Source organism: Chionomys nivalis, chromosome 15 (assembly GCF_950005125.1).
Source record: "Chionomys nivalis chromosome 15, mChiNiv1.1, whole genome shotgun sequence".
NCBI classification, from domain to species: Eukaryota; Metazoa; Chordata; class Mammalia; order Rodentia; family Cricetidae; genus Chionomys; species Chionomys nivalis.
The window spans coordinates 51,113,857-51,136,056 of NC_080100.1; the positions used below are offsets into that span (position 1 = coordinate 51,113,857).

General features: G+C 43.3%; 2 protein-coding genes across 3 annotated transcripts in view; one reads left to right on the forward strand and one right to left on the reverse strand.

Moving 5' to 3' along the window:
* Ap3b1 (adaptor related protein complex 3 subunit beta 1) overlaps positions 1-22,200 on the reverse strand; it is a 200,858-nt gene that overhangs the window by 172,913 nt on the left and 5,745 nt on the right. The window lies entirely within an intron of this gene.
* Positions 2,627-4,061, forward strand: LOC130887379 (tubulin alpha-1C chain-like). Its single transcript, XM_057789800.1, has one exon. It carries the CDS (start codon positions 2,705-2,707, stop codon positions 4,043-4,045), a length of 1,341 nt encoding a protein of 446 aa, XP_057645783.1. The 5' UTR covers positions 2,627-2,704; the 3' UTR covers positions 4,046-4,061.

Sequence of the window (22,200 nt, forward strand, 5' to 3'; positions counted from 1 at the left end):
ATGCTGGGATTAAAAGAATCGTGCACCACCACAGCCCAGTGAGCAACCCCTGCATGAGGGTCACACATCAGATATCCTGCATATCAAACATCTACATGACAATTCATAACAATAGCAAAATTAGTTATGAAGTAGCAATGAAAATAATTTTATAATTGGGGGTCACCACAACATAAGGAACTGTATTAAGGGGTCGAAGCATTAGGAAGGCTGAGACCACTGATCTAGAGCAGCAAACAAGATAAAAACAAAACAAAAAAAAAAGATAAGAAATAGAATTTGATTTTTAAGAAGGAATTCAATTTAAGTAAAAGCAAATAAGAACTTACAATTTTAGGAAGCCCCCACTGTAGCTCTATTGCAAACAATGAAAAGGGATGTTCTGGAGAAAGCAAGGGTGTGGCGGGAAAACCATTTAAGAAGGGACCATCAAGACAAAATGTGGCAGCGCTCTTGAAATCCCAGGCCTCAGGAGGCTGAGGTGGACAGACTGGGAGTTCAAAGTCTGCCTGGGCCACAGAGCAATTTCCAGCAGATTGGGCAACCTAGAGACCTCGCCTCAAAACAAACAAACCAAAGGAGATTGTGAGAAAACTCAGAGATTTAACCAGCCATCTCCACAGAACCAGGGAGAAGGGGATCATACCAGAGAGACAACAGATAAGACAATGAACAAAAACAGGCAATTTCTAGAATTTCCAGGCCATGTGCACTATGGGATAGAGCTAGAGAGAGGTCAGTCATCTATCTCTAAACAAAGAAAAGCAACCCCAGCAGAAAGGAGATCTGTAGTGATAATTTGTTTTAACAAATAAAGCTTCCCTGAAGAGTGCAGAGCTAAGCTACTAGAGGCCAGGCAGTGGTTGTGGCACACACCTTTGATCCCAGGACTCAGGAGACAGAGGCAGACGGACCTCTGTTAGCTCAAGGCTGCCCTGGGCTACATGAGATTGAATCCGTCTAAAAGAGAAACAGAGCTCACAAAGAGGTGATCCCAGCACTAGGGAGGTGGACACAGGAGTGATATGGCTGGGTGGGTGGAGAGAGGAATATAAGGCAGTCTGAGGTTTAGTGAAGAGAGCTGCAATCCAAAGACGCAGTCTGAGGGTAGTGAGGATGCAATCTGAAGACAGGCTCACCCCTTCGCCTGAACACTGGTCTCTCTAGTAGTGGATGGCTGCTCTGCGTCTCTGACCCTTCAGTTTTCACCCCTAATATCTGACTCCAAATTTTATTTATTAAGACCAATTAGAATTCGTGCTACACAGATCAGTCAGTACATGGCCCCATTTGCAACCATTTTTATCCAAGAAATTTTTACACAACCCCATTTATACAGTAATATAAAAGCAAAACAATTGCAGACAAAAAAATTATGAAAAAGAATTTATTTTAAGACACTTGCAGATACAATTTTTCCATTTACTAAAGATGAAAGTAAATTCTGTATATTAATGTAAAGGGTGTGCTTCTTTTTACCTGCACTGCTATCTGATCTAAGGGACATAGCTGCTTCAATGTCTGTCACAGCGGATCAATACTAAACGGTGAGTAGCAAACTGTGGTACGTCCATTTCATGGAATGCAACTCAGCAATGAAAAGAAACAGACTAGTGATGCACGGGCCAGCACCTATTGCCCTCCAGAGAAGTGGACACCAGTGCCACAAGGTCACATCTTACAGGAACAAAGCCAGAGGACGGCGACGTCAGAGATGACTGGGGGGACAGCAGGAAACATGGAGGACACACGGGATCCTCTGCTTGACTACATGTATGACAAGAAAGAGCTAGCCATACAAATAGGAACAAACCAAGTAAAACTGCTGAGCAAGACTGCTGAACCGCATCAATGTCAGCACCCCAGAGCTTAGCAAAGGCAAAGTCAAGTGTGAGGGCACAGGACGGCTCTCCAGCACATCTTCTAACCCGGTGTGGCTACAGGAACCACAAAATAGAAACTAAGAAGCAGCTTCACAGTGGCTGCAACTGAGCTGACAATTACTTTTTAAAAGGTGAGAGTCAAGCATCCACTTTGCCACAGAAGACATAGCAATATCATAAATCCATGCAAAGCTATCATTCTTCAGACAAATGCAAAGTGAGGTACCATTACACACCCACACAACAGCTAAAAAGATGGATAATAGTAAGTGTTGGCATATACACGGAAACACCCAGAATTCTCACACTGTTGTTGGTAGAAATATAAAATGATATGCTCACACAGGAAAATGAGAAAGTCTTACAAATTTAAGCATACACTTCCCATACCATTCAACCATACGTGTCTATTGTGAGGTTATAAGAAATCCTAATTCTGTGAGTCACCATGATTCTCCCACTCTAGACAGACGCAGGTTAAGATCTTTCCCGGTAAGCCAGCTCGTGGTGCTGCACAGAATATTAGAAATGGGTTAGATCAATATGTAAGAGATAGCCAATAAGAGGTTAAAACTAATGGGCCAAGCAGTGTTTAAAAGAATACAGTTTCCATGTAATTATTTCGGGTAAAGCTAGCCAGGTGGCGGGACGCAGCACCACCACTCATTACTACAGAGTGGCGCCCAACGTGGCCAATTAAATCCACTTAAAAATCTGAGAGGAATCACTGCTGCTCCCCCAGACTCCTTGGTAGTCTGCTAGCGGGAGGTCCTAGTCACCCTCTCCGACTCAGTTTTCGCGGACCACTTCAAGGACTAAATATGCGTGAGTGCATCTCCATCCACGTCGGCCAGGCTGGTGTCCAGATCGGCAATGCCTGCTGGGAACTCTACTGCCTGGAACATGGCATCCAGCCTGACGGCCAGATGCCAAGTGACAAGACCATTGGGGGAGGAGACGACTCCTTCTTCAGTGAGATGGGCGCTGGCAAGCACGTGCCCCGGGCGGTGTTCGTAGACCTGGAGCCCACGGTTCTTGATGAAGTTCGCACTGGTAACTACCGCCAGCTCTTCCACCCTGAGCAGCTCATCACAGGCAAGGAAGATGCTGCCAATAACTATGCCCGTGGCCACTACACCATTGGCAAGGAGATCATCAACCTCGTCTTGCACAGAATTCTCAAACTGGCCGACCAGTGCACAGGTCTTCAGGGCTTCTTGGTCTTCCACAGTTTTGGCGGGGGAACTGGCTCTGGGTTCACCTCCCTGCTGATGGAGAGGCTCTCTGTTGATTACAGAAAGAAGTCCAAGCTGGAGTTCTCCATCTACCCAGCCCCCCAGGTTTCCACCGCTGTGGTTGAGCCCTACAACTCCATCCTCACCACCCACACCACCCTGGAGCACTCTGATTGTGCCTTCATGGTGGACAACGAGGCCATCTATGACATCTGTCGTAGAAACCTCGACATTGAGCGCCCCACCTACACCAACCTTAACCGCCTCATTAGCCAGATTGTGTCCTCCATCACTGCTTCCCTCAGATTTGATGGAGCCCTGAATGTTGACCTGACAGAATTCCAGACCAACCTGGTGCCCTACCCTCGCATCCACTTCCCTCTGGCCACATATGCCCCTGTCATCTCTGCTGAGAAAGCCTACCATGAGCAGCTTACAGTAGCAGAGATCACCAATGCCTGCTTTGAGCCAGCCAACCAGATGGTGAAATGTGACCCTCGCCATGGTAAATACATGGCTTGCTGCCTGCTGTACCGTGGTGACGTGGTTCCCAAAGATGTCAATGCTGCCATTGCCACCATCAAGACCAAGCGTACCATCCAGTTTGTGGACTGGTGCCCCACTGGCTTCAAGGTTGGCATTAATTACCAGCCTCCCACTGTGGTACCTGGTGGAGACCTGGCCAAGGTCCAGAGAGCTGTGTGCATGCTGAGCAACACCACAGCCATCGCTGAGGCCTGGGCCCACCTAGATCACAAGTTTGATCTGATGTATGCCAAGCGTGCCTTTGTGCACTGGTATGTGGGTGAGGGTATGGAGGAGGGGGAGTTCTCTGAGGCGCGTGAAGACATGGCTGCCCTGGAGAAGGATTATGAAGAGGTTGGGGCCGATAGTGCTGAAGGAGATGATGAGGGTGAAGAATATTAGCCCCGTGGTGCATTGTCTACCCTTCATTGTCTTTTCTTTGTTGTTGTCTGTGTGTAACTGTCCTAAACTGTCAATAAAAATGTTTCCAGTGCAAGTGGGAAAAAAAAAATCTGAGAGGGCTTAAAAAGGAGAGAGAGTTTAACAAAGCTTTTTGCTGTTTGTGGGTTGCGTGTCGCAAAGAAATTGTCCTGACTCAGCAGCAGGAAAAAACTGGCTGTTTTAAAATGCCGGCTTTCTGGGCTGTGCCGCCATTGCAATCTCTGTCTGGCTCCTGCGGGAGACAGAGTCTTTGAATAGAGCATTTGGAGTAAAGTGCTATGGCTTGCTTGATGGCAATGTGGACTGCTGTGTGCCTGGAACTGTGTGTGGCTCAGGGGCACTGAATGGCTCTGAGGCAGGAGCGGCTCCTCAGCCAAGCTGAACTGTACTGGTCTCAGGCAGGAACTACCGTAATTACCATAATAACAGCGCAGTTAAAGTTTATACTGGGCAGGACACAGACGATACCGTATAAGATCCACCTGCTTCTGCCTCCCGAGTGCTAGGATTAAAGGCGTGCGCCACCACAGCCCGGCTCAACTTAAGTTTTTAAGAAGTGCTCCTGGATAATAAAAAAATTACAGATTCACAATAAAGCAGATTCAGACATAAAAGACCACTAAATGAGTCAGTGTTGGATGAATGTACGTAGGCTTGAGAGAGAAGAAAAAGAATATAAAGAATAAAGTTAATGAAAGAGACAGAGTACAGATAGATTAAAAGAAATAAAGTAAAATAAGCCACGTAAAAATGGAAAATTCACAGAGAGTCTGGATTATGTACATTGTGTTTTCTTTAAATTTTTTGACTGTAAAGGAGCTGAATACAGAGAGACATTTCATTATATGGCCTGCCAAACTAAACCAACCTATATGTTCTAAAGGTATTATGACTTCAGAATTTGGGTTTAAGGATATGATGCTTTGGAGAGGGTCTTCTTTTGTTTTCACAGAGGATGCGGCCCTGTGGATTGCTTCTATCCCAATATGGTATAATAGACCACGCCCTCCTGAAAGGTTGCTGTGAACACCCTCAAAAAATTACTTCGCTCAACTGCCAACTGAGATAAACCTGGCACACAGGTTACATCCTAAATGATCTGATTAACAGCGCCCCCATTCAGCAGGAAGCAGTTTGGAGAGAAAAAACTGCGCCCATGTTCCCAAATATTGTTTATAAATATTCTTTTACATTTAAAGGGGGATATGATATAGATATGAATAATTTGCATTGGTATAGATTTTAAGGTCAGTTTTGTTATATGTATATGCATATTTCTAATCTTGATTAAGGTATTGTGATTGTGTAGTTCATTTAAAAATGTAATGTATAATTAGGAAGTATAGGTTGCTAATGGATAATTATCAATAATAGTCAAGTTTGTAGTCATGTTAGTTAGATTTTCTGTATACATAGAGATATATTTCAGTTAGATAGGTATTCTTCATATCTTTCAAGGACTACAGAATATGGCATTTTAAATGTTTTAATAACTTAGGGTTTTTAATGACAATGAGACATGTCTGCTCCTGGCAGTACCAATCTACTTCAAGAGGAAGATGGGCATCGGAGAGGCTCCTTATGGAGTTGGTTAGCCATTTGGGCAAGAAACTGCTCTTGCCTGGACTGATGCATAAACTGGACACAAAGAACCCGTAGAAAGAGGACTGCTGAACTTGCCTAAAGGTAAGATGATTCTTTGGGGTTCCTCACTCATGAAAGACTCTGCAAGACATTCTGCAGGATACAGCAGAAAGTGACTGAACTGTCTTTGAATTTTCCTGCTTCATGGAAATGTCTGCTGGATACTATGAGCCTGTAGGCTGAAGATGGGTGCCCCAACGATACAAAAGAACTTTGGGTGACTGTCCAGGCAGTGAGATGTCTCTGTCATTTCTAGAGTTTTGGATTTCTTGTTTGCTTAGGTAATATTATATCTTTCTGGAGTCTTTGATGGAGTTGAAGAATAAATAGTTATAGTTTTCCTTAGTTATGATAAAAGGTAAAATAGATATATTGTAACTGTAATTCTTGCTTTATAACTGTTTTGCTATATATAATTGTACTATGTTAAAATGAAAGCCTTCTTTATTGTTTAAACAGAAAAAGGGGAAATGATAGAGGAGGGTCATCTTTCTATCTGTTGCTTTCATTGGTTAATTAATAAAGAAACTGCTTGACCTTTAAAAAAAAGAAATGCTAATTCTGTAAGGCAGACAAGAAGGAGCTCTACAGTGCCTTATCCACGTGCATAGATAAGACATTTAAAACATCCAATTAAAGTATAACCAGTACTTTTATGTTAATTAAACAGTAGAAACAGTAATGTATAAAAACTACTGTGATATGACTCAGTGGGTAAAGGCACTATATACGCAAGCCTGATAACCAGAGTTCAGCCCCAGAGCCCGGGAGAAAAGCTGGCAGTAAAGGCATGCATCTATAATCCTAGCACTCCATGGAGATGGGAGGAAGAGTGAGAAAAACATCTAGAAGCTTGTGGGCCAGCCATCCTGCAGTCCACAGCACAGCAGTACAAACAGAGACCCTGCCTCAACAAGGTGACGGCAACAACCCAAAGGTTGTCCGGTGGCCTCCATATGCACACTATGAGGCATGTTCGCCCCCCAAACAAACAGACAAACAAACAGCCAAATAAGTGTTTGGGGGCAGGAGAGACGGCTCTGCGTTAGGAGCATTTGCTGCTCTTCCATAGCACAGGGATCCCATTCCCAGCACTCACAAGGTAGTTCAGAACCGTCTGTAACTTCAGGTCTAAGGGACCTAACCTCCCCACTTTCTGACCTCTGAGGATGTCAGGCTCACGTATGGTACACCTACATGCATGCTGGAGAGACATGAAAGCACATAAAATAAATCTATTGAAAAGAACAAAACTATCTCTGAAGATACACAACTGCTAACTATGAAAATACTGCAAATTCACTGCAGCAAACTTAGAATCTCCATCTTATACAGCCCAGGATCTCAAGAACTCCAAACGATGAAAGAGTGGGAGGGATGGTGGCAGCTCAAGGACACACGTCCTTCCACTTTGTCCCAGTTTCCATTCGACATAACGGAACGTACCTAAGTGAAAAGCCTCAAGCCTAAAAGAAGCCTTTAAACTGTAAGCAGGTTAAGAAAACTGACAAACATGGAATTAGATAGGAACCAAACAGTAAGAGGGGATGATTAAGACACCCACATGTAGGAATAATGAAAAACCCTTCTCCTACTTGTTCCCCTTTCCTTTGCCCTGAGAATGTTCCAGAACTCTCCTCCCCCACTCCCGGTGTTACCTGGAGAGAGAAATGAACAATGAAGGAGAATGAAACATCAGTTTTAGGACCTGCCAACCTCTCACCCAGCCATCCCCGAGTGGTCCTAATGGAAGCCTGGCTTGTTCCTCTTACACAAGGCAGGCAAGGCCTTCTCTCCAGTCATCCTGGGTGCTGACCTATTCTCTCAAACTAAAAACTAGAAAACAGGATCCAGATATTAATGCCAAAGTTTTGATTCTTGTTTAACAGAAAAGACAGTCTTCAAGGCAAACAGGGATCCTTTGGTGCTGTCCCAGGAGAGAATAATAACTCTGAGGTCCAGGGGAAAGGAAATCCTCAGGATCTGTCCTAAGGACCTCCCAGACGGCATAATTACAGATCCACCCCCAACTCCCTTTGCTTGTCACCAGAACGGAAAGGACCAGAAGGGCTGACACAGCCAGCTCACTCTCCAAATGTACTTTCTCTTCCTGCACCGAGGTCACCAGCGTACTCAACACTGACCGCCAGGCTGTATTACTACAGAGCCCTTAGAAATTAGAAATGTTTATAAATTTCAAGATACCTATTTGAAATAATGTTGGATTAGCAGTATTTGAAACGCTCTGTGCTAAAAAGCTGTGTCTGTTTCAATGCAGGCTTCTTTATCTACCCAAGGCTTAGTACTAACCTGCAGTACTGGAGAACCAACTTTATTTTAACATAAGTGACACCTTGTGGTGTTAAATGGTATAACTTTTCCCATCCCGTTCAGTACAAAATACACCTACAAGTTTCAAGGAACAGGAAGTATGTGTGTACTCTACAACCAGAATAAACCAGAATACAGTCTCAAAGCAACATTCTACCAGTTAGGCAGACCAACCTGTGAGGTGGAAGTGCGTTTGGAGAGTATTAATGGCCTTTCTCATTAATCTAAACTCCAGAACTTACTGAAATGCCCACCCTTTTCTCGCAGCTCCTGGGAAAGGCGATATAAATTAAGAGGAAACTGAGATGGCGTGGAACAGGTCTCATTAGTGCCACTCAAAGTATTGTCTGAGAAAGCCTGGCCCAAGACACACATAGAAACTCAGAGCACACACACTTGGAAACTTGGAAGAGTAATTTGACAGTATAATTTTATGTTTATTGAATCTAATAAAAAAACAGGGGCGGTATTTTACATGCTTTTTTCCACTTTATTTTTCTAGTAATTGATTTTTATTGAATTTTATAGAAGTATTCATCCATGACAGACTGAAAATTAAAAAAAAAAAAAAAAAAAAAAAAAAAGCTCTTCAGCAGTTTGGGAACAGAGAGACCACACAATATTGTTGTCAGTTTCACTGTGGTGTGACTTATACTCCAATTCTAAGAGGATACTCTGTTCAGTCTGCACACAAGTGCCAAGTCCTGAGATGGCTATCAACCACGGAACACTCCCTCCTCCAAGCGCCCGCAGCCCTTCATGGTCAGCCAGGCTCTCACACTCCTGACCAGTCTCCAGCACCCTGACAGGCTGCCACCACTCTGACCTTGTCTTGTCTAGGACTGCACAGGAGCTGAGACCACATGGCAACTGGCACTGCGTGTGTGTGCTCTTCAACACAGGGAAGTCAGAGATTCTCAGCCTGTGCACCACAGACCCTTTCACAGGGTCACCTAAGACCATCTGCATATGACATTTACATCACAACTCACAACAGCAATAAATTACAGCTATGAAGTATAAACCAAAATAATTTTATGGTTGGGGGTCACCACAACATGAGGAACTGTACTAAAGGGTCAGAGCATCAGGACCGTTGAGAACAACTAGACCAGACCAAGCAATCCTTCTATGACAGATCCATTTCCTATCAACAACTTCTCTCAATAATACTCATCTAGGTTTTAGCTATCACGAATAATTTTACTTTTATTTATTTAAAAGGACTAGTTTTGAGGCAGTCTCTCCACATAGGCCAGGCTGGCCTGGAACTGCAGATCTTAGTGCCTCTGCCTCCCTCGCGCTAGGACTACAAGCATGTATCACTGTGCCGAGTCCATTTTTTTGACATATGAACACTGTACACATTTGGGGTACCACATAACATTGTGGTACATGTATACACCACACTGTGGTAAGCACAGGGTAAGCGCACCCGTTTTCTCTGTGGCAGGTGCGTGCACGTGCATGTGGAGGTCAAAGAACACTTTCAGATCACCGGACTTGCACTGAAAGGGCTTTCACCAACTCACTGGCCCTCGAGCATTTTCTCTCTGTTCAAAGTATTCAAAGATTTCCCCCAGGTCTTGTGAAATGCACACTAGTTATCGTGACCTAGTCACCTTACACACAGTTCCCTTCTCTTCCCTCAGAACAGTTTAAGAGATGTGCACCACTAAGAGCAACACCTGAGCCTTAGATCTAAAAAGGAAGGTGCAGCAAAAGTGCTGAGGGACAGTGACAGGGGTGCGCCCCAATAGGAGGCATCAAAATCTTCGAGTGGGGGCGGGCAGACAATACATTTTCTAAGGCTTTGAGAAGGAAGGCACGACCCCTGGTGGAAAGGCAAGAGTGAGCAGAGCTGCAGGGAGGGCTGGCAGCTGCAGCAGGATGCAGTGCTCCACAGCCAAGGGGCAGCACCAGATTCTGCTACACGCCCTCTGGATCCTCAGAGCTTTGTGCGGCTTTAGGTACGTGTTGTTCACTTAAAACATACAAAAATGTAAAACAACAAACTCCAGCTACAACTGTGAGAACTAGGTACCCATCATCAACTCTCTAAAAGGAGAAACCAGGATGACCCAAGTGGAGACAGAACTTTCTCTATAAACTGTTTACAGTACTAAAGAGGAGTATACTATAGGTGTTTCTGTAACCCTTACTAAGCTTTTTTTTTCTCCTTACGTTTCTATTAAAATTTCTCCCACACAGGACAATAATCTCTTAATTTAAAAAGTCAATGAAGAATCTCATGAACACCTTCAGGTCACTCCTCTGGTTGACACAAATGGGCACTGCTCCTCCACCTTGAAGTGCCCAACGCCATTATGCTCTGTTTGCATTTGTGACCCAGGAAAGAAAAACGGGGAGGCAGGGAGGAAGCCCTCCTGAAATTTTATTCTCATAAATAAAAAGAAATGCACTTAAGCAAATCGTAAGACCTAAGGCAATGCATGAAGCAAATAAAGCAAAAAGACAGCCTGCAGAGGGCATGGAGGAGGCGGTTTGGGCGTGGTCAGGCTCAGGGAAAGAGACAGTGAACCAGGTCTGGGGGAGGGGCGAGACACTAACACAATACTAAAGGCTTCAGGGATTACTCTTGAGAATTTTTCGTTTTGTTTTTTGTTTTGTTTTGTTTTTGTTTTTTCTTCAAGACAGGGTTTCTCTGTAGCTTTGGTTCCTGTCCTGGAACTAGCTCTTGTAAACCAGGCTGGCCTCAAACACACAGAGATCCACCTGCCTCTGCCTCCTGAGTAAAAAGCAGGCACTTACTCTGAGATTTTTAAAACCACTGAGCAATGAGTGTTTTTCAAAAAAGAATTATAATCTAATCTATTTAGCAGGGTCCTTCTGGCTGCTATGTTCTAAACATGGGGACTTACATAGTATAAAGACTTCCGCCGGGCGGTGGTGGCACACGCCTTTAATCCCAGCACTCGGGAGGCAGAGGCAGGCGGATGTCTGTGAGTTCGAGACCAGCCTGGTCTACAGAGATAGTTCCAGGACAGGCTCCAAAACCACAGAGAAACCCTGTCTCGAAAAACCAAAAAAAACAAACAAACAAAACAAAACAAAACAAAAACTTCCAGTTCCTGTCATGAAACCACCTTGTACACGGCTACAGGAAGCTGCTATTTTTAAAGCCACAGGCAGGTGCACATACACACAGGACATACACAACAGGACTCAGAGGCCACCATCCTCAAGAGAAGAACAAAATATGACTCTCCCTTCGCACCAGTCAGCTTCCCCAGGAAGCACAGACCCAGAGAAGCCAGGACTATGACTCAGGTTACAAAGACTGAAATCCAGTCACAAGAGTGACTGGACCTTGAAGGGCAAATCAGACAGGATGGAACCACCCAAAAGGAACACAAAAGCTGTCTGCACACTCCCTTCAAGGAGCTGGCACGTTTTCAAGGGACAAGATTATAAGAAACCAGGCAGAAAATGTAACTGGGAGGGTAAATACATGAGACGAGGTTCCAGTACCCTGCTGGGCTCTTCAAATCATGGCCAAGCCACAGACAGGACGGCACTAGAGGTACAGAGGCAGACAGAGGAAGGGTGCACAAAGCCTGGAGAGATGCGGTTCAGAGCGTCGGCTGGCACTGAAGGCAGTGTGGGACAGCACATCTGTCGAAAGAATTCACAACCTCCTTGGGTTGGAATTTCCTCAGATTCACCAAAGGTTTTATTCTAAATACCCAAAATCATCAAAACTTGAGATGGGGACAGAGGGACGGATGGCGGAAACTAAACGGTGAGGAGATGGAAGGAAGGAAAAGAACAAATGTAGACACAAATCATGACTAGAGCCACCAGACAGAAATCTTAAAATACGTAAACATGGTCACAAATCACGAGAGAAAGATGGACAAACAGATAGTACAACAGAGACAGATAATCACAGGATATTCGGAACTGAGAAATACAGGATCTAAAGTAAAAACCCTCTGGGTAGTTTTCACACCAGACTAAGAACTGGAGGCAGAGCCCTGCAAACACATGAAAACTAAAGCTCAGAGACAAGGACCGGAAACAGCTGTTCTGTGCCTTGTGTGCTATGACGTCAAAACACCTAGCAGCTCTAATTAGAGGCAAAAGCAAGGACGAGAAATCAAAATACAAAAATATCTGAAGAAGTTGTTCCAAACTGGGAAATACTTGAAGTCACATATTTTAAAAAATTTTAGGAAAGGGGGAAAAGATAATATCATACCAAGTGTAACAGCCAAATGGCTGAAAACAATGAGAAACCAGTCGTTAAAGCATTCAAAAATTAAACCCATTAAGACAGGGGTCTGTAAACCTCTATAAAGGGACAGATAATAAATATTCTAGCCTTTAACAGCCACACTATCTCTGATGTAATACTCATCTCTACTGCAGCATGAAACAGCCATAGATAATGCATAAATAATCAGACATGGCTATGTCTGAATAAGAGTTACTCAGAGGGGCCAGCCTTACCTAACAATGACAGCACACTTCAGAAGTTATTATATAATAGTAGGAGATAATAGATAATGGAATTATTTAAAGAGCTAGATTATTCAACATAGGAACATATAATTCTAGACCTACTGAAATATTTGATGACAGCAGTATTGACACCGATATGAAAAAAATAACTATTGTTAGTTGCTGGGGGAACTTGGTATAACCCACCTGGAAGCTAACTCAGCAAAATAATTTAATATTTGATAAACTTTGACTTAAAATTCTACCACTAAAAAATTTTCCTATAACCAGGCATGGTATTCACAATCCTTTAATCCCAGCATTTGGCAGGTAGAAGCAGGTCAACTCTGTGAATTCGAGGTCAGCCTGGTCTACAAACCAAGCTCTAGGAGAGCCAGGATTGTTAACACAGAGAAACCCTGTCTCAGACAAAAACAGAAACAAAATAAATAATTTCCAATAAACAGCTAAACTCGCACAGGTGTGTATGCAGACGTGTATACTGCAGAAGTGCTCATCCCTGGCAAAATGAGAGCGATCAAATGGAGTGATTAATTTCAAGGAACACAGTGTTGGGGCTAACAACACTGAACTAGTTTCTTAAGGTAAAATGGAAAGATCTCCAGAATATATTACGAAAAAGGAAGATATAGAAAGAACGCTATGTCTGTCTGCATAAGACCCTTTGATTTTTTTTTTCTTCTGAAAAAATAGGTAAGAAGTTTTCATTGTGGTTAACTGTGGCTGTATGTGAATGAAAGTTATACAGCACGTGTTTATAACATACACTTAACTCAGTCCCAGTGTTTTCTGTAACTTACCACTGTATTTTGTTGTCATATTCAGAGAGACGAAGTCAAGATGAAGTATATGTGGATGGCATTATTCCCACATAACCGATAAAGAAACCAGACAGGTCAGGTGGTGGTGGTACAAGCCTTTAATCCCAGCACTCAGGAGGCAGAGGCAGGTGGATCTGTGAGTTCGAGCCAGCTTGGTCCTCACTAAGCCTCCATTAGTACACCATCATAGAATTGGGATTGGTGAAGCACAGATAAACAAAGCATTTTCAAACCCAATCCTGTAAAGAACCATGTAGGAAGTACAAACTTTGTAATTAAGAGTGTTACATGACTTCCTTGCTAATCACATTCTACCATAAGAAAAAAACAATACTTTTTTTTTTCTTTTAAACTCTAAATTTAACATAAAGAAAACTGATTGCTGGAACCATAGTAAACACTGATTGTAATTATTCTCAACGACAGTCTGAGAAGTCTGTGATATACTCCTGCATAAGTCAAAATACATTTTATTTTCACTGATAGTACTTGGGCTGTATTTGGTTAACATTAGCTCATGTAGATTCATCAGCTCAAAATTAATTAGTATTACAGAATAGTGTATTCCATCCAAACAATTCATCTTTGTTGGCTCACATGCCTCACTGCTACTGGCATGCCACCACGATGATGGGCATGGTGCCACAGTAGCAGATGGGCATAAACACAGACTTGCCAAGCAGTCAGTTGGTGCATCAAGTCTGAGTATCAGTACTCACTCTTCCTCCAAGAAATTCATGAACTACATGAGAGTAAATGAAAGTTTTCTACAACTGTGTTAGTAAGATATGCCAACTCAAAGCCAGATTAATTTTAAAACTCTTTTTTTTAAGCAAACATATTTCCAAGGCCACTGAAGGAAAGTTTCTCATCTGATGTGTTGGATCAGCCTTCTGTGTAGGGAACTGGGGAGATGGGTATGGATACGCAATCTCTACTGAGATAAGCTCGGCCCTAAAGCCCTTGAAAAAATATGTTCACATGGGGACACTTTCAAGCTGGACAAGTTCTATGGAGTTGCATCACATGTATTCTTACAATACTGAATTCTACCCTTGGGAGAGTTGGCTCCACGATCTAGAGCAGAAATGGACAACACAAAACTGGGAGTGGTATGGTACTGACTACTATCAACTACTTACAGCTATTAGTAAATACTAGCAGTTTATGTTAAATGAGTTACGGTCTATATCAGTTCATAATGGAGTGCTACCCTCATCCCTACTTCATACCCAAGGAATCCAGGGGACAAGAGTGGTAAGCAGCCTGCCAGGTACATTAAGCACTCTGTCAGCAACCAGCTTTCACACAGGCAGACTAGCTGCAGAGTGGGCTTGCCTGAGGAACAGGCTTTCCTAACTCAAAAGCTCACCAGAAGCCATGTACTTGTTGTGATCTTTCTCTTACAGAAGGTTTGGCCTCTGTACTAAATCTTAAACACAATGCATTAATTGTCTGTGTAGAATCAACCTCAACAGCTTCTCCAAACTGAATCCTCTGTTCTTGGTCTTCCAAGTGAGCACCAATCCTCTTCTCTCCCTAATGTTGGCTTCACTAAGAGTCCACACTGGCCTTTCCACATACCACACGCTGGTCACTCAATGGTGTCCAGCATCATTTCAAATGGTAACTAGCCAAATGTCTATCACCAGCCTGGGTACGACACTGCATCTACCAAGCTGACTGCCTAAAGAATGCTCATCTAGCAGTTGAAACTCATGAGATCCAAAACAGAACTCAATACCTTCCTACCTCACTCCAGGCTTGCTCAAACATCATATCACACTATGCTGGGCCAATTCAGTACCCAATATCTCTAAAATAAATATCATTAAATTAATCACTCCTCTACTTAGAAGTCTTTGCCAACTCCTTACTATGCAAACTTTCATGACAAGGTGCAACACTCAGCACAGAGTGCCACAGGATCAGTGAGACAGGCGCTGGCTACCTCATCCTTCTCATCAATCCTTCGTTCCTCCCAGCTCTGTGCTCTGCTCAAACTGAACTTTTTCATGTTCCCCAAGGAGCTCTAAATCACTGCCCATGAACCAGTAGTACCCCTTGGATGTTCTGTCATAAAAAAAAAAAAAACACCTGTACTGTACCACTACCCAATGTGGTAACCGCTAGTCAGAGTCCTACAGTCTCGTTCCAGCGGGAATGAGAAACTCAGTCTTTTATTTCAATTACAGTTAAATAATTCCATTTGGCTAGCAGCCATAACGAGCAGCACAGCTTTGAAGCTGTGTCTGTTTGGTTCACTCTGCCAGCTACTGACAGGTATACGAGGAAAGTCTTCTCAAGACCTCCCATCTAACAATCATTAACACTCATTCTTTCTTAGGTAATTCTGTTATCATTAACAAGGTCTCAATCTGTGTGTGAAAATATATATATATATATATATATATATATATATATATATATATATATATTCCTATTTGCATGCCACAGTTGTTTACTCTGTCATGTGAGTGCTTGTGTGTGTCCACTATTTAAAAACCATATTTCTCAGAACCAAGTCCCATCCTGGAAGAGGAATCCAAGCCTCTAGGAGTTAACTGATAGTCCCTGGGCATCCGGGTGGGGCTTATTTTAGAGCCGGTGTCCATCTCCTAGGTGTCCTGTGAGGAAAGGGCGTTACTCATATAGTTCTCCTTCTCTTCCATCGGTGCTTTTCCCTCTCCATCAGCACAGTACAGCTGCTGCCATCTTACATAACATCCCTTGACATGACTTGTCTCTCCAGGCACTGCGGGTTTTTGCTCCCTGTCCTACAATACACATTAACTACAATTTCTCATCTTTCTCAAGTCCACTCAGACCTAAAACTATACCTAAAATGTTGGTCAAGATTACCCAAGTTCTTCACACCAACAAACTCAAACTCACCTCTCAGTGGTCACTTTCCTCAACCTGTCTTTATGCTCTGACCCCATGACCCCAAAAATGCCCAGCACTTAGTATGCCAGCTTTTTCTTTTCCTACCCATTCTCTACCCAACCCTGTGGCACTTCCCTTTTCTCTAGCCTCATTTCTCCCTTACGCTCCAGATCCAGACTTACAGCTCCAGCGGCCTATTTCCTACCTCTATTTCCATTCCCAACACGATATATCTCAATCTTAACATACAGAAGTCCCTAGTCCCTCAGAGCTGGGTTTTGTCTGTCTGCTTGTTGTCTTTATATAGCCTCCTTCACTGTATTCAAGAGCAATTCTAAACTTCCACTGCACAGACAAAAGAGCTCAGGTCCATCCCTGCTGTATCTTTTTCTTACACATTTATTGTAGCTAAAGCATCAGCAACTCCAACAAGTGGTCGATGTTGTGGGATGTTACATATCTCTTTGCTGATCTCCCATCTCAGACCTGTAAATGACAGCTAGTTTAGGAGCCTTTAAGGTCTTTTAAAAGATAAACAGGAGCAGGGCAGTGGTGGCACATGCCTTTAATCCCAGCACTTAGGAGGCAGAGACAGGTGGATCTCTGTGAGTTTGGGGCCAGCATGGTCTACAAAGTGAGTTCCAGGACAACCAGGACTATTACATAAAAAAAAAAAAAAAAAAAAGCTTTCTCAAAGAACCAAAAAATAAAAAATAAATAAATAAAAATAAACAAGGCCATCCCATTCCTTTCCTCAAAACCCTCAATGGCATTCCTTCTCTTTCAGGGTAAAAATCCCAGTCTTTACAAGGCCCTTTAAAAGCTGGCCTTCATCCTGCACCCCAACTTTTACCTCTTCTTATCTCATCTTCTACTAATTTATTTACTGTTCCTTCTGTGCTTACTCCAGCCATGCTGGCCTCTCACTTGATCTTCACACGGGTCAGAAATTCTCCTGCCTTGACGCCTAAGCAATTGTTATGCCTTGTGGATAGCAGATACCCACATGCTGCTTCCTCAGCTTCTTCATGCGTGTGCTCCTGGACTTTCTCCTGGCTCTGCACTGGACACTCCAGCCCCCTCACTCTGAATTATCCTTCACTCCTTCTACTGCATTCTTTACCATAGATGATCTCGCGGTGACTTGCTTAGTGCACATCTTCTCCAGCTAGAAGAATAAACTCTAGGGCAGTAGCTTATTCACGGCTTCCTCCTCGGTATTAACAACAGTGCCTGGAGCCAGAGATTGCTCAGAGGTGAAGACATATGCCCCAAGCCCACCAATCTGAGTGCCATCCCTGGAACCCACGAGGGAAAGAAGAGAACCAATTCCCAAAAGCTGTACACTGATTCCAACATGGAATGATGAAGAGAGGAAGAAAGGGAAGGAGGAATATTTTAAAGAGCAATACCTAGCATTCCTATGTACTGAATCAAAAAATTACTTGTAAAATTTATTTATTGAAATATGCCAGAGTCTGCTCCACCACAGTCAGCAATGGTACCTGGAGGTAGGTGAGAGGTTCAAGGAAATGGCAGATAAAAGAAATTGAGACAGAAAACACAGAATAGATTCGGGAAGTCTGTTGGTAAATACCAACCAGCCCTAAGTTTATTTCAGAGCTTGCTTATACACAGACTAAAGGCAGAAGGCAGAACAAAGAGCAATGCGGTCAGTAAACCACCTCCCTGCACTGTCCTAGGGAGAAAGCACAGGCAGGCTCGCCATCTATCCTGTGAGTCCTGCTAGCAGCGCGCAGTTTCTTTGTCTAGCTGGACAAGCCTCAGGATGCCTTCACCAGCCTATGTCCTAATAGATAATGTGTTCTTCCCACGGCTTCACCAGAACTTTCTCACAGCTCTCAAGGAGACTGCAACAAACAAGCTTGAACTCAAATGACTTCTAAGTCCGAACAGACTCCAGATGGAAACTGAGTCACTTGTGGGCCACCAGACATACATCTGTCACACAACTGACACTGAAGAGTTAGCCACTCTAAATACACACTCTGCTTAAAACTCCCCAGTGGATTTGGCATAATAAACTTCAAACCCTTATTTTGGAGCCCTGTACAATCTGGCCCCACCTTGCACTCTACTCCTTGCCACCATTCTGCCCTCATGTTGAACCAATTTCTTCCCCTTCTTCAAGACCATATTCTTAACCAATGCAAGAGTAAAGATGATGGTGTCTGCAAACCATGGCTTTGGAACCAGCCTCATTTACAGTCTCCCCTTGTTTCGCCTCCATGCCCATCCAGTCTGCTGACCTTCTATCAGCAATACAAGCACTCAGCCCATCAGTGAGCAGACATTCGCTACGAACTGTCTGCTTGTGTGGATCTGAGAACTTACTGCGGCTGATATGCTAAATGTCTTCCCTAAATACAACCAGCACTGTTCATAATATGAAATACAGGAAATCATTTCCTCTCTGATTACTCTACTTGGGGCTCTTCACTTTAAATTTTCCATTTGGACTGGGGACAATTTGTTTTTGTCAGTGGCTCATTTATATACACCAGCGTGATGTTGTCATATGATTTTACTACGACACATTTGTCATTCTGGGAGTGTAACTTTAGCGTAGGGTTTTTTAAAAAGAACATTCCAGGGAGCCATCTGTCTGCTTTTTATTGTTGCTAATGTTTAAGCGCATTCCTTCCGAGTAGCAAAAGATGCTCAAAGTTCCAAGTGTTCCTGAGACAACACCATCGCACAGTTTATAATCCGACAAGCTCTAAGTTTCTCAGACAACACTATCTCACAGCCCATAATCTGACAAGCCAGAAATGTAAGGATGTGGATTTTCAGAAGTGTTGGTGACCTTAAAGGACCCTATTGATACAGGGGTGAACAGCTCCCTGGCTGAGCTCTGTTAAGTCAGAGCTGATTCTCCACCAAGAACGAGCTAGGTGAAGCAAAACAAGAGGGACTACTTCAGAAAGTAGGACCTGCTTACAGGCATGTTTCATCAAATTTTTATTCCTCATATTTAGTTCAGAATATATTTGAAGAATTAAATTATATTAATAAGTGCCATTTGATAGCTACATCACACAGGAAAGGTGAGGATTCAACACAATTTAAAGGTAAGTATATGCCCATATTACTGTCAGGAGACAAATGACTACAGTCTACAGCAGAAACACCATGAGCTGGGAGTACAACTCATGGCGGACCACAAGTTTAACATGTACAAGACCCTGGGTCAAATCACAGCACCAAGACAAACACAAGGGAATATATACGGAATAATCCCAAGTTTGTAATAAAATATGCCTTTGAAAAGTATGAGACTTAAAAATCTTGATTAACATGACAATTCCAAGTTAAGTAAACCTAACACAGCCACGACAAAAGCAATGTCATGAAGAGAAGGGCTATCCTGAAACAATACACAATTAACTTCAGGTGATACTGTAGCAAGACCAGACCACAGGAGGAGTCGCATTACCCATTACCCTCTCCTTTTAGGGTGCAGGGATCAAACCATGGGTGCAACATCCCCAGCCACTCTGTCTCCTCTCTTTCCCTCTGTGTGTGTGTTTGCACATATGTGCAAGTGCCCCAATTAGTCAAAGGGATGTCAAATAGCTGGAGGTGGAGTTGCAGACAGGTGTGAACGGCCAGGTGGGTACTGGGCACTGAACTGCAGTTCTCTGTAAGAGCAGCAAGCGCTCCCAACTATCCCCAAGCCTTCACTTCTGAACAGCACAAGTTAACTAGACAGTAGGAGTTAGTTTAATCTGAATCCCCGAACAGAGTAAAAGGATCTGAAAGTGCCTGTCAGGCAAAATTAAGAACCAAAAAAGATACCTTCCTGATCCACTTCACATAAATTATGCCATTTAATATTACAATGTGTACAGTCTCTAGGTCAGCGTTTCTCAACATGTGGGTCGCAATCCCTCTGGAGGTAAAATGACCCTTTCACAAGGGTGACATCAGAGATCCTGCATATCAAATATTTACATTATGATTCATAACAGTAGCAAAATTACAATTATAAATTTTGCAACAAAAATGAGTTTATGGTTCAGGTCACCACAACATGAGGAACTGTATTGAAGGGTGGTAGCATTAGGAAGGTGAGAACCATCGCTCTAGGAATGTGCGACAAATATCCACTGAGTTTCCAGAATCTTAAGTACACAGAATTACTGAATAATGAAAAACACATCCATTAGAAATAGCAGAGTAAGAAGAAAGAAGACTAAGCTCTTACTACTAGAACCATAAAGAAGCATTTAATAAGAAATAAAAATATGATACATACAGATCACAATAAAACTATGAATGGAAATTGAAACAATCGCATAAACACATTTATGGGCTCATATTGTGATACAGTGATGCCTTTTAAGTTATGTCAAAATCACCGTTTACTATCAGAGAAGTACTGACACCTAGAACTGGCTTATTTTGAAAAACATTTTTAAGGCCCTCCCGTAAACAGACATGTCACTTGGTGAGTATCTACTGCCTTCTAGACAGACAGGAAAAGTGGCAGATACGCAGCTGGACCTGCGACAACTTCATACAAACCAGCTATGTGTGACTCCACTCAGCAGCAGTGAGAAGCACTGGGATTAAAGACTAGAGGAACAAAGGAATGTCCAAGGTAGGTCCTATAAAGCTGATGATGCGATGAAAACACGCTAATGTAATACACCCATGTCAGGAAAGCATGCAGCCAGTCCTTTAGTGTCTCTAAACCTGCTCTGTGGATCTAACGTACTCCACTCCAATGTCAGCAGACTGTTTAGACTGTCCCCTTCCAGTGCAGCTCAGCAGGAGATGGACTGCTAAACTCCTGGTTGTTAATCTCTACTAAATGCAAGGGCCTCTGCAGCCTTCCTTCTAGTCACTCCTGATTCTTCAATCAGCCCTACATGGGTTTCAGACGCACGGCCCATTGTCTAGCAAACCCTCCCTGGGTGGTTCAACCAGCCCCACGCTTTCCTATTGGCAGCCCAGAACCTGAGGTCCAACTGGCTCTCATCTGAACAGGGACCCTTTCCTACAGCTCTCCTGGTTTCTACATTCCTGGTCTACACAGCTCTCTTCCATCCATGTGGCAGAAGTCTCCTCAGACCTATGATCCAACATGAGCACTTCAGTGAGGCTCTCACCAAGCTTCCTTACGTTAGTTTAGATTCCAGTTTAGAAATAATCTGGGCATGGTGGCTCATGCTTGTAATCTCAGCACTAAGGGGGGTTGAGGAAAAAGGGCTGCTTTGAGCTTGAGGCTAATCCTACTTCAAAATTAATAAATAAATAGACGGACAGATAAAAAGGAAGAGGAGGAAGGGATAGGGGAGGGAAAGAAGGAAGAGGGAGGAATGAGGAGAGAAGAGGAGGAAGGGGAGATGAAAGTTTTCTTTCAAATACACTGCCTCACAGAAAACTTCCAGAACCCGGGCGGTGGTGGCACACGCCTTTAAGCCCAGCACTCCAGAGATAGAAGCAGGGGGATCTCTGTGAGTTTGAGGCCAGTCTGGTCTACAGAGCTAGTTCCAGGACAGTCAGGGCTACACAGACAAACCCTGTCTTGAAAGAACAAACCCTGTCTTGAAAGACAAAAAAAAAAAAAAAAAAAAAAAGAGGGAGGGAGGGAGGGAGGGAGGGAGGGGGGAGGGAGGGAAAAAAATTCCAAGAACAGGCAAGGATTAATCACACCCTTTCTAGAAACAAGGAAACTGAAATTTGAGAAAATCGGCCAAGTTGAACAAGAAACACTATTACTGAAAAGCGTTTCCTTAAACCTAGTGTCCCATCTCCTGTGACGCTAGGGGGAGGAGACTCGGGAACTTTGTGCTCTGATGTTATCAACATCACACATTTACAATCTTGCTCTTTCTACTCAACTGACAGGGGAAAGAGAGGAGCTGGATGACAACCAAACTAGTTAGCTAAAAGGAGTCAGCTCTAGTATCCTGTGGTGAT

Excerpts from the sequence above, each read along its gene's own strand:
- LOC130887379 (XM_057789800.1), top strand. The coding sequence starts at position 2,705 with ATGCGTGAGTGCATCTCCATCCACGTCGGCCAGGCTGGTGTCCAGATC.